This window comes from Ovis canadensis, chromosome 2, assembly GCF_042477335.2.
Source record: "Ovis canadensis isolate MfBH-ARS-UI-01 breed Bighorn chromosome 2, ARS-UI_OviCan_v2, whole genome shotgun sequence".
Taxonomy (NCBI): domain Eukaryota; kingdom Metazoa; phylum Chordata; class Mammalia; order Artiodactyla; family Bovidae; genus Ovis; species Ovis canadensis.
Window position 1 is genome coordinate 231,445,781 of NC_091246.1, and position 12,525 is coordinate 231,458,305.

At 43.0% G+C, this 12,525-nt stretch overlaps 1 protein-coding gene across 1 annotated transcript in view; it reads right to left on the reverse strand.

Moving 5' to 3' along the window:
• Nucleotides 1–378: 378 nt before the first annotated feature.
• The window catches only part of WDFY1 (WD repeat and FYVE domain containing 1), a 55,466-nt gene continuing 43,319 nt past the window's right edge, over nt 379–12,525 (reverse strand). Inside the window, exons 9-12 of the mRNA XM_069574672.1 lie at nt 8,300–8,401; nt 6,512–6,642; nt 4,807–4,915; nt 379–3,774 (exon numbers count right to left, since the gene is read on the reverse strand). Of these exons, the coding sequence (XP_069430773.1) occupies nt 3,715–3,774; nt 4,807–4,915; nt 6,512–6,642; nt 8,300–8,401 (402 nt within the window). The 3' untranslated portion in view covers nt 379–3,714. The remainder of the gene's footprint in view (nt 3,775–4,806; nt 4,916–6,511; nt 6,643–8,299; nt 8,402–12,525) is intronic.

The window sequence follows — 12,525 nt, forward strand, 5'->3', positions numbered from 1 at the left end:
GCAGGGCTCATGCTGTCCCCACGAGGCTCAGTGCTCTCAGGGGGCCTGGGTATCCTAAGCAATCTCACTCCAGGGCCTCACAAACTTCAAGACAGATCATACCTACTCCCTTTATACCAAACCCTCCTTACACGCTAGCACATTAAGGCAGGCAGTATAAAGGCGGCACGTGCTTTTGAGTCAGATGGACAGACAAAATCCACTTGGTTTTCTCATTTGTAAAATGGAGAAAGCAGTGCCTTGCAGAAGTGTTGCCAGGACTGAACAGTATGAGGTCGGCAGGGCACCCAGCACACAGGCAGCACTAAACTCATGGTAGTTACTCTTGCTGCACTATGTCCAGGTCAAACAGAACAGAAGCTAAATTAAACAACAGGGTAACAAGCAAGGACCATTTTATTGTATGCATGTTCTCAAAAAAAACACAAAAACAGAACCCACAAACAGGAGCAAAGAACAAAGGTTTCTAGCTCTCTGGGACACACAGGGCACCCTATCTTATAGAAACGTAGCTAGTAGTACAAGACAAAATGTACTAATCAACATTGCCCTTTGCCTCCCTAGTCAAAAAAGTCTAGAGAGAAAAACACTTTAAATTGTATTCTAATATAAATTTGTTGCACAATTAAACATCAACTTACTCAAAGAGTTATTGTGTAGTAAACTGCAGAAAATAGAGTAGGCATTCAATAATCTGCTCACAATTAACAATTAAGCAATAGACACACAAATACAGCATGTATTACTTATTTGTTAAACTTCACATTTATAATGAGCAGATGGTTTATCATTAATAGTAACTGGTTTCTTACATTTTAAGAGATACCAGATCCAGGAATGAAGTAGGAAGTAATTAATGAAAACTGATTTTAGAAAATAACTCCTTGAATCTGAGCCGCTGTGGTTTTATTCCATACTTAGGCCAGTTTCAACAGTTTAAATCTGTAGGTACTAACAAACTGAATGCTGGAGGGGGAGAAAAAAGTGACACCACCTTCTAAAGCATAAAGCAGTATGTTCCGTTTATGGCCTCTAGGCAGCAGGACAGAACTAAGACACAGTCAACAGAGATTTACCATGGAATGAACAGTCTGCTTCCATCTAATGCTACAAGAGTATATTCCTATCACTTCCACTAACAAAGAGCAATTTTAAAACATGTTCAGAAGGAAGAACTGGCAAGTCTTGATCACGAACCTTTTGTTGTTGTTGTTCAGCCGCTAAGTTGTGCCCAACTCTGCGACCCCAAGCATACTAGATCTAAACAGAAAGATCCTCTCTTAACATTCTGTTCTTCATGATTCCCAAGTGGGACTCTGAGGAGTATTCAGGAATGGAAAAATTGGTAAACCATTATTTGAGGAAATATATATTGTAAGTGACCCGTTTAAGAGTAACGTGGTCAAAATAAGGCAATAACCAGAAGTCTAACTATACTCTATGTGCCCAATCACTAAAATTTTTACCCACCTCTATAAAAAATATTACCCCATTTACTACCTTGTGTGTGACAGAGACAAGGCAAGCCTACTATATGTGTGTTTAAAACAAAAAATGGCAGTAAGCTCTGGTGGAAAGAAAATACATTGAAACTTTCTCCTTTCCTTTTCCGGATACCTGGCTCCAATTCTTCCTGACACAGACCTCTCCCTCTTGACTTCTGTTAGCTTAACCCCTAAGGAGGCACTGTATCAGCCTTACACTCTCTGTGAAACATTAGGTTTTTCATTACGAATCTTTTAAAATAAAAAAGTCAAAAAGCTATGGCATACCCTTGACAGCTGCGAAACTGCTCAGTCTACCACAGACATCATAAAATCACATTTTACAGAGGCTGAAGGAAAGCAAAACCATCGTGTAGCATTCTTCAGCATGGCAAGGAATAGTTCATATTTGCTTTTCCTTTCAGGACTTCAGCGAATCCCCAGCATAGCACCTTTGTATGTATGAGCCAAACCATTAACTAAACCAAGCTGACATTCAACACTACCATTCAAGGTACCACCACTCAATTTTTCTCCTGGATTATGTCAGCAACACACATTCTTCAAACGGCCTAGGGCAAGTTTTGAAAGAAAACATCTTTTTCAGGTGATATAACACAAAAATTACAAGGAGCAACAAAACCCTTCAGTCTTATTTCTGAAGGCAAGTCGACATTTACTGCAGATCATTCTAGAACATGATGACCTGACCTCCTTTCCTAATTTGTGCCACTGGCCATTAAGACAACTCTTAATGGTGACAACTCTTAGTTTAACTGCCTGTCTTAAACTGTTATTAAAAACACATTTTCATTAACAACTGTTATTTAAAACTATTAAGTCCCTTAGTTATGTCACATAGAATGATGCTGTCTTGGTTTGATCCCCTAAAAGCAATGCAATAGTATTTTTCTATATCCATTAGTAAGACTAACAAAAATACTGCTGCTATCTATTTTGAAATCTATCCTTAAAATAGCCCTAAAGTAACAAGACATGTGTACTGCCGGTTAAAAACAAATAAATATCTGAATATTAAAAGACAGGCTCCCCATTTCCTACCTCTTCCCCAATGCTGGTACTAAGTGGCCAAAAACTTTTAAATTAAAATGCCATTTGATAACAAGAGATTTTGCTAACTGTTCTGGGAGTAACTTACAAGTTAGGAATACCTGGCAGGACCTTGTTAATAGTCACTGCTCTGGGTTACTGATTTCCTTCTACGAAATAAGTTGTAACTAAAAGTCAACCTAGTTTAAAAAGCTTTGGAGTTCTCTTCTGAGGTGTCTACTGAAGTGTCACGGTATTTACAGGGGCTCATCTTGGGCTGCAAATAGACTGTGTCTTTCAGGAGGACTGGGCTGTTCCACGGAGCGGACTGCTCGTTTCCCATCCCAGTCACGCTGGTAGCTGGGTTTTCCATTAGTCATTCCTAATTGCAATGAGAAAAAGTCAGGCGGCTTGTGCGAGTCCCGTGTTAACAGCACCATAGAGACGTCTTGTCCTCAGAGCACATCTGGGGGACAGGGAAGGATGTGGACTCCCTCGGTTAGTACAGACACTGTACAGCTCACTTGGTGACAACCATAAGGGTCCGCCCACAGCATGCTAGCTGGGACGAGAAACAACTGGAGTGGGCCCCACACTAAGTGCAGACATGGCACTCCTGGAGAGGACAGGTACCATGAAGAGGTTTGTCAGTGACTAGGGGTAGAGAATACTCACAGACGCCAGTGGACGAGGAGGGTCTCTGGGTTCCTAAGACCCCTGTACCCCCCCAAGAGAGAACGCAAGTCCTCCTCCCTGGACCCCTGCTCTGATCGCAGAGATGCGTGGGAGCCCCCGAGGGCTCAGCAAATCTGGGGGGAGGGGAGTGTGTTTGCACTTGGAATTGCTTGAAGAAAACTTCTAGGCTTTAACTCTTTCATTCAGTGTTTTTCTTCTGAAACTCTCGTGCGCTAAATTACCGTCTCGGCGCCCGTCAGCTCGCCGCTCGCAGGACATCTCCCTGCAGTAACTCCACTCCTCGGGGACCTGCTATGTTGGTCCCCACGGATAGTTCCACAAATGCCCAAAAACACACGTTCACGTTTTGTTCTTTATAAAAATGCTGATTTGATTTTAGTGGCTGGCTGTTCATCCACGTGACAGGGACCGTGGAGCTAGAGGGAAGCGTCGTGTGTAGGGGAAGGTGGCTGCTGCGAAGACTCAGACCCCGCTGGCCCCTGCATCAGTGTGGAGAGAAGCCGGTGGCCAGACTGCAGCCCACCACAGGAGTCATGTCCCAAATCTGCAAGAGAAGAAGGCGGGGAGCTGGAGAGGTGGCATCGGCCATGTGGTCCCACAGGAGGACAGACAGCTGGTACACTGGCCAACAGGTCAAGACACACAACTCATCCTCTTCTTTCCCTGTAAAACCTTCTAGAGATTTACACAGTGACAAGACAATGTGGTTGGCTAAAACACAATAAAAGCTTATAAGCAGTATTTCTCTCAATACCTGTGAATTACATCATAATAATGTTTCACTACGATTCACTTTTATTTTGAATAAAGAGCCCACTGGGAAAAAACCCATTTTTAAAATTATGAAACAAATTATGACAGTTTTACAGGGCTTCTCAGGTGGCTTAGTGGTAAACGAATTGACCTGCCAAAGCAGGAACCACAGGAGACATGGGCTCAGTTCCTGGCTTGGGAGGATCCCCTGGGGGAGGAAATGGCACCCCACTCCAGGATTCCGGCTGGGATGATTCCACAGAGGAGCCTGGCGGACTACAGTCCACGGGGTCGCAAACCGCTAGAGGCAACAGAGCGGCTGGGCACATGTGCAGGCAGGGTAGTTTTATAACTCAAGAATGGCACTCAGGATAAAGCGCTCACACTCTGTTTCTGTGCTAGTCACTTGGGGATTTAACAAAGGAAAGTATGGTTATTTCTTATAAATGGGGAGTATTCTATCCAGGATAAAGGACCATTAGCCAGGGAAGGAGCGACCAGAGAAAGAGGTCAGCTAAGGCCAGGCAGTGGGAGGGAAGACCTTGGGGCCAGCTCAGGGCAGACAGTGACAGAGGGGTGGCAGGCCCTCACCAGCCTACCTGGAGAGACTGAGACAGTGGAGGGAGACCCCACTGGACTGAGCCACCGGGAAGGGCATGGAAACTCACAAACATGCAATTTGTTAGCCAGGGCTTTCACCTGGCCATAGGGAGTTCATCCAAAAGGAAGGCGAGCTTGTCCATCATAACTGTCTTATACACTCACAGCATGTCAGTGGAGCAGTCTGCACGGAGGTGCTAACTGGGACCATCAGGCAGCTTACCTTCACCACACGGTCGGTCCCGCAGGTCACCATCAGGCCTCTAGCAACGTCCATGGACATGTGGGAGATGTTATGTTTTCCTTCGTGGAAGGTTGCTAGAGATGTCCGACTAACAGAGAGAAGAGAGGCCATTTAAACTCACCCGGCAGTCTCTAGAGCTGAGGGATGAGTCGTCTTAGCAACATAAAGGAAATATTTACTGTAACAGTGTCAAAATTTGCTCCCCGAAATGTGGCTATGGTTTTGAAAACCAACTATAATCAAAGGATGACAGAAAGCCTAAGTTGCAGGACTGGTTTTCTGGGGGGTTTTTGGTCTTTCTGTTTGTTTTTGGTTGTGCCATACGACCTCGGGGATCTTGGTTACTCAACCAGGGACTGAAGGTGCACCCTCAGTGGTGAGAGCAGAGGTCTAACCACTGGACCTCCAGGGGAGTCCCACAAGCAGTTTTATAAAGGATTTTCCAAAATTCCCAAAATATTTGATTTTCTTTTAGTGGACAGGCTTGTACATTCCTAGACATCAGAACGAGAACCTTTAACAAAGAGGAACTACACTGCACGAGATCACAGACTACAGGCTCCCCGCTAATCTAGGCAGGAGAGGCAGCGCTGCCCCGGGGTGCTGACCCTCACTCTACTCTGAAGCCCACACTCTAGCCACATCACCAGCTCACTGACCAAGAGCAGCGGTGGTGCCACACCAGCCTTCCTACTTGGGCATCCACCAAGGTGTGCCTGGCTACTGCTTTCAAAGATGATTCAAAGAGGAGCAGAAGCGGAGAAGGAAATGGCACCCCACTCCAATATTCTTGCCTAGAAAATCCCATGGACAGAGGAGACTGGAGGGCTATGATCCATGGGGTCACAAAGAGCCAGATAGGACTTCGTGACTTAGCATGCATAGCTGAAATTAACACACCAAAATAACTCAACTGCATTTCAATAAAATACATTTTTTTTTAAAAAGGAGCAAAAGAAAATGCTGGTCCTGCCTTCATGGATCTGATTCAGGACTGAATCGGGGACAGGTGTGTCTTGTACACAGTTATTTAAGCACAGATCACTAGGTTAGACTTTATGTGGGAGAGAATGTGAGTCTCCAGGGTTTTCCCACTAATAAATCATCCATGAATGTGAGCACAGGTCGAAGCTGGGGTGCCTCTGGAGAGCGCCTGCTCAACCACCCACCAGTTTGACACAACCTTGACCCTCATAGCACTCTTGGTGGCTCCGAGGCTCAGGGCTGGCCACTCATGGCCTGACTGGTCTGAGCAGAATCATTCCTCAAAGTGTTTGGGAGAAACTTGTCTTAAGTCACAAAGCCAGGGCAGAATCCTCTCCTTGGAAACTGTTCACAAGAGACAAAAGATCAATACAGTGGATCCCTGAAAAACACAGATTCAAACTATACTGGTCCACTTATATCCGGATTTTTTTTACTAGTAAATATCACAGTGCTAAATGATCTGCAGACCCGTGGATAGGAGGGTCTAAGCTATAGCCAGATTTTTATACCCAGTCAGACCCAGAGGGTCTAAGGTATACCCAGCTACACCCAACTCTAAGTTGTACCCAGATTTTCCACTGCATGGAGGACAGGACCCTAACTGTTGTGCAAGGGTCGACTGTGTATCCACGTCATTCCCCAGGGCTCTCCTGCTGCAGATGAACACACAGTAAGACAGAGACAAGCGAACACTCACTCCTCGTCCTTGATGGAGTCGTAGCAGGAATCGCAGACTCGGACCTGGAACTCGAAGCCCATGACGGGGTAGCTGGAGCGCTTGCTGCTGCACTTGCCACAGACAGCCTGCCCACACTTCCGGCAGTGATGCTTCCCGAAGGAAGGAGGGAGAGGGGGAGTTAACCTCTTGTTTTAAGGTACGTGGTTTCCCTTCGGAGCAGGGGAATAGGATTGAGGATGATATGCCTTGAATGATACTGCAAAGCCACTTCAGTCGTGTCTGACTCTTTGTGACCCCATGGACTATTGGCTGCCAGGCTCCTCTGTCCATAGGATTCTCCAAGAAAGATGCTAGAGTGGTTTGCCATTCCCTTCTCCATGAATTATAATCACCCCTAATTCAATGTATCAATTAACACACCAAAGGCAGACAATTTCAACACTTTCAAGGATTTCCAAATATCCTTGCTTTGTTATTGGTGAAATACTATTTTTATTCATTCATTTATTTTTGCCTTAGATGACAACAAATGACGTTAAAACCAAGTTCAAGCTCATTTAGGAACCCAAATGGCTAGAGACTTTGGGAAGGAAAAACAATCCTATAACAAATAAAAGTTTTAAATGGAAGTTAAGTTTTAAATGTAATTTGCCCTCATTAAGAAACAAACATCCATAATCATGTTTTGCTCTTTCTTTTACTCTTTCAAATTATGATTCTGAAGATGAGCTTCAAGAACGTTCCAAAATAGTCCAGCTATTATCACTACTTTTGACATATATATATTTTTAAACCACTAAAATTTTGTGACCCATACCTTTCCATGCTCTTCTGTTAGCTGTTAACTCATAAGATTAAAATTAATTCTCCATGTTTCCTTTGAAGTACGGACTACTTCACCCACCAGTTACTACCAGCCATGTGTTGTGAGAACGAGGCTAAAGACAGAATATTGCTGCAGTGTCTAAGCATTAGAATGTCACGAGTGATAAAATAATTCCTACACTGGCAGTCCTGTATCTGACCTTGCTGGAGAGTACCTTCATAAGTAAAAGTTTATTGACATACACAAACTTTCCACCAATTCCTTAGAGAGGGTAAAATCCATAAGAAAAGCAATTAAAATTGGCATTCCATTTTTACTTACCTGCACAAATTCATATTCAGTCTGAGTGAGTGGCTACCTTCAAGCCTGCTGTAGAACTATGCTTTTTGTAGAACTTTAGTATTACATGAATACCTAAGGGTCAGAGCTTCCTTGAAATCTATAGGCTATCTGAAACATGTTTCTTCAATTAATTTACAAAATTAAAAAACAGTACATACTTGAAACATGCGTAACAGAAATGCTCCACGTACATTCACATGGAACAAGCTAAAATTCTTACTGTCAGAATATTCCAGTGAGGGCTAATCTGTTACTTTTTGTCTCTTCGTGAAAGTTTAAGGCTTAGAGGCCAAGTTCATTCTGACTTTGTGCTGGGCTGGTACAAATACTAACTTTAACAAATAACAGCCCTAAACTCAGAGCTCTTTCATCCCTTTATAAATAGGCTTTGGGGGTTTTCTGGACATCTCTGCTTTTCCAGTGCAGGATGAGCAATGGCATACTTTGGGAAAGTTAAGTCTCACTATTACCCCAGAAAAGATCTGCTCATATTTGTTACACAATGATGGTGATATCACAAATGTAGTAATTAACAGCATTCATAGGGAAAAGTGCGATTCCAAATAAAATGTTAGACTAATCATATAAATAACAAAACATGTGATTCACACAGTGACAACTAGATGCCAGCTACTTACCTGTCTCAACCCCAGTGTCTTCGTGTCCCACATCTGCTTAATATTCCAGAAAAAGGGCTGCTCACATTTCTGACAAGAATCACTTTCCAACCACTGAGGAGCCTGGGGGAAGAGAAAGTCAGACCCAACATCAAAGCATCTGCTTATTTATACCAAGTTTTCAGAAATTAATACAACAGTTCTAGACCTCATTGGGGTTCTTTTTTTTAACTTCTCTATGTATTATAGCTGTTTACATATTCATTCAATATTATGTTTGTGTTTTGAGTAATCTTTGCCATTTTTGCAATGTTTTCAAGATTGTTTAATTTTAGATTGTTCAACCTATAGACAGGATGGAGGACTTCAACTTGGATTACGAACTCTTAAGAGTTGTCCTTGCATATCTGATCTCAATCACTTGGCATCATATATATGCAATAAAAATAGAAAATACTCTAAAATTATACCAAAGATCATGAAGCAAGGAATAATCTTTTCTTGATTGTGTAAGTTAACACTCAAGAAAAATTTATCTGATAAGAGGAGACAATGATGGGAGAACCAGAGAAATCAAACTACACTGACTCTTAAAAAATCTTCAGTGAAGATGGTCAGCTTTACAGATTCAATAAGGTGGTTTAAAGAGTGAGTGCCTCTAATTCTTTGTTTCCTATTGCATCAAAACCTTTGGCTTTCCTATTTCTTATTTGAGATGTGGCATTACAAGTATTTCTACATAAGACAGCCATTACAAAAGTCTTTCTTCCTGGAGTAGGGGTGGAGAAGGGACCCACAAACAGAATGAAGCAGGCTAAGACAGAAGAGCCTTCTGTAATTGACTGGGGCAATGTGGAAGTGGGAAGGGAGGACAGAAAGAGTGAAGAGGAAATGCATACCCACATGACAAGGTACTACCCGATGCAGAACTGCTCGTTTCTATGATCAGGGAAGAGAGGAGGGGGTTTGAGAACCCTGCCTGTGAACAACGTCCCTCAAGGAAAACCCGTGACACAGTGGGGCCTGCTGCCAACACCACGGGAACGTTTAATTGCAGTGGAAGGAAAGCAGGGCCACTGTCTAGTCTTAGTTTGTGACACAGGCCAGTGTAACTCCTGCAACACCACCCATATGTGGAGCAGTGCAAAAATGTCTTCATGGCAGCGATATTCAAGTATGAGTACACACTGGGTAAGGCTGTGAGCATTAAATTCGTTGATATTTGCAGTGCTTTGCACAGTGCCTGGTATACAGCAAGTGCCACATAAGTTCACCAGTGTGCCAAAGGGTTTATTTTGCTTCATTCTCAACACAACCCTAGGAGATGCAGAACAACATTCTCTCAGTTTTACAGGCAAAGAAACTGTGGCTCAGAGACTGAGGTGGATTGTCCATGGCTGGTCAATGGGCGGAGCTCCTGGGAGATGCCAGGACTCCGGCCCACATCTTTGCGCTTGTCCACTGTACTCTACACAGCCTCTGGACATGGTCCTCTTCATTTCAACAGGGTCTCCAAACGTGTTTCTGGAATATGACAACCAATGGGACTGAATTCCTGCCCTCAGGGAGCATAATTCTGTCTAAGGGTTAGGGAAGAATATCATTTTGCTGAGCTGGAAGGGACAGGGACACAAGGAAAGAAAAAATATGCTTAAAATAATCAGATAATGGGCAAAAAAACAAACTCATAAATAAATAGACTTTTTGGAACATATTTTAATATAAGAAATAACTGTAACTTTGTTTCTTTTAATAGGATTAAGGGTTATGGTATAAGCTCTCATGAACCATCCTACTGAATGCTCATTCTCTAAGGAGAAAAAGTTTTCTTTTGTGCTGAGAAGAGCAAAAGAGAACATTATTCAAGTATTCTGACTGTTGCACTCTCTTTTCTAAATCTTGTTCCACCTGCCTAAACTGGACAAAGATGATGTAACTAACAAGAACCCCAGGGCACTGATAATGTTTTGTACTAATGTACAAAATACTTTCCATTCTGTAATCAGCTAGCTCCAAATACAATTTCTTCATGTGGATTTAATATGGCTACTTGCTCATTTATGTCTTTTGCCTCCTTCCAAAAAGGAGTCCCTTTGATTACAATCGGGCAGGGATTGTCTGCTTCCAACCTGCCTGTGTGGTGGCCAACAGCCACTGTGGGTTGGAGATGCCCCAGTCAGTGTTTCCAGGTGACTCAGAAAGAAATTCCCAGCAAGGACTGTGGGGCTAGAGAATCTGGGGTTAATCCTCTCGGCTGGTGCCTAAGGAAGTCCTACAAATTGTAGAAAACCCTAATGCAAGGTCAGTAAGGCTGCTTACTTTTGCACTTATTATTTACTCAGTTGGTAAAAACAAAACCACCACCAAACCAAAAAGCCCTACTAAAATATTGCATCATTTTGACATAATTTTCTTTCCCACCAACAGTGCCAACCACTGAGACAATGTTACCAGCCAGTGTGCACATGATTTGGGATAACTGTCTGTAAGTGATTCAGAGGAAAAGAGTCCCCCCACCCCTACACACAGGAAACACCTTGAATGAGTGGCCCCCAAAGAGAAGATGGGACTCTCTTCTTTCCCTAGAGATACAAATAACCTCACACTCATATAACCTTGGAAGAACCCTGCTTCTACTTTCCACTTCTAAAAGGATGAGAACAGTGGATTGAAATCCAAGTAACTAAACCCTTACAAGAGCCACTAGTAGCATCAGGCCCCAGTGGTCTCCTCCCTCCTGACTCAGGGAACACATCCTCTCCCCATCCTCCCCCTGAGTTCCTGCTCTCTCAGAATTAGACTGAAGAGCAACAAGTCTAGGAAACAGGGCCTAGCACACTGCAGTGCATGGGGTTGCAAAGATTCAGACACAACTGAGCGACTGAAACAGCGCAGTACACTAGCTGCTGATGTTGCATGAAACAAGGAGACGACAAATACATAGCCCAGTTCAGATAAACCTTTGCAAAAGCAGTATTACAATTTCTGCAATACTGAGTCAATTTTACATATGTTTCATAACAAGTTATTCTAAGCCTTACCAAAAAGCTTTTTAGAAAATTCAAATAGAGAAATTAACCAGCAGACATGCCATCAATATTTCCTCTATTTGACTTGTCTTACAAGGTCACTAAAAAACTAGCAATCAGTACTTCTCCAGATTACGAATGAAATTTTATTATTTATAGGGGAATCTATTTCCTTCACTAGATTCTGCAAGTTTCTGGCAGGCAAGAATCTTTACGTATAGAGCACAGTAATTATAAAGTCTGGAAGTGTAATGTCCTATAAAGTAATGTTACTGTTTTTTTTTTCAATAGACTGAACCCCTCTGATTATGTCCCCGAGGGTATGCTAAAGATGCAACTGTATTCAGGGAGAATCAGAGTCACAAGTCGTCAGAGGCGACACAAAGCAGCATGTGCAGGGCTTGTGGGGAATGCTGCAGTCACGCCTGGCATCCACTGCAGTGGGCAGCAAGCTGACCTACACGCTGTATAAAGGGCAGCACTTGGAACACATCGTGTGATATCAGAGTATGAGTTGTTTTTGGTAAGCTGTTCAATTGTGCAACCCCACAGACTGTAGCCCTCCAGGCTCCTCTGTCCATGGGATTTTCCAGGCAAGAATATTGGAGTGGGTTGCCACTTCCTTCTCCAAGGGATCTTCCTGACCCAGGGATCAAACCTGTGTCTCCTGCATTGGCAGGTGGATTCTTTACCACTGAGCCACCTGGGAAGCACCATATGCACCACAATACAATATCATTTACGAGGTATATGTGCCTAAGGTTCCAGACTTTAGGGCTACCGTTTAGCTAATCAGTAAATGCTTCTGAGGTTAAACCGTAAGTCCCTAACCCCTTCACAAAAAAATCTTCTTTGGAATCAACGCCACTCTCTACACCACAGGTGGCAGACGTCACTTGGAAAAGACAAATAATACCTACGCTGGTAAAGATGAGAATGGAAATCCTGCCTGGAAATCATCTGACAACATCTATAAAGAGCCTTAAGACTGTACATACCCTTGACCCGAAGGGTCTATTTTCAGAATTTTGTCTGAAATAAATAACTGAACAATCACACGATAACAAGGGCAAAAATGTTCACTGCAGCACTATTGTTTATAGTGTCTGTCTAAATAACTGGAAGAGAGCTTAGAAGTCGTCTTATTCAATTATTTCACTTGATGGAAGAAGGAACGGAGATAAGGAAATTAAAGCACTTAAACTCAGGTCTCCGGAA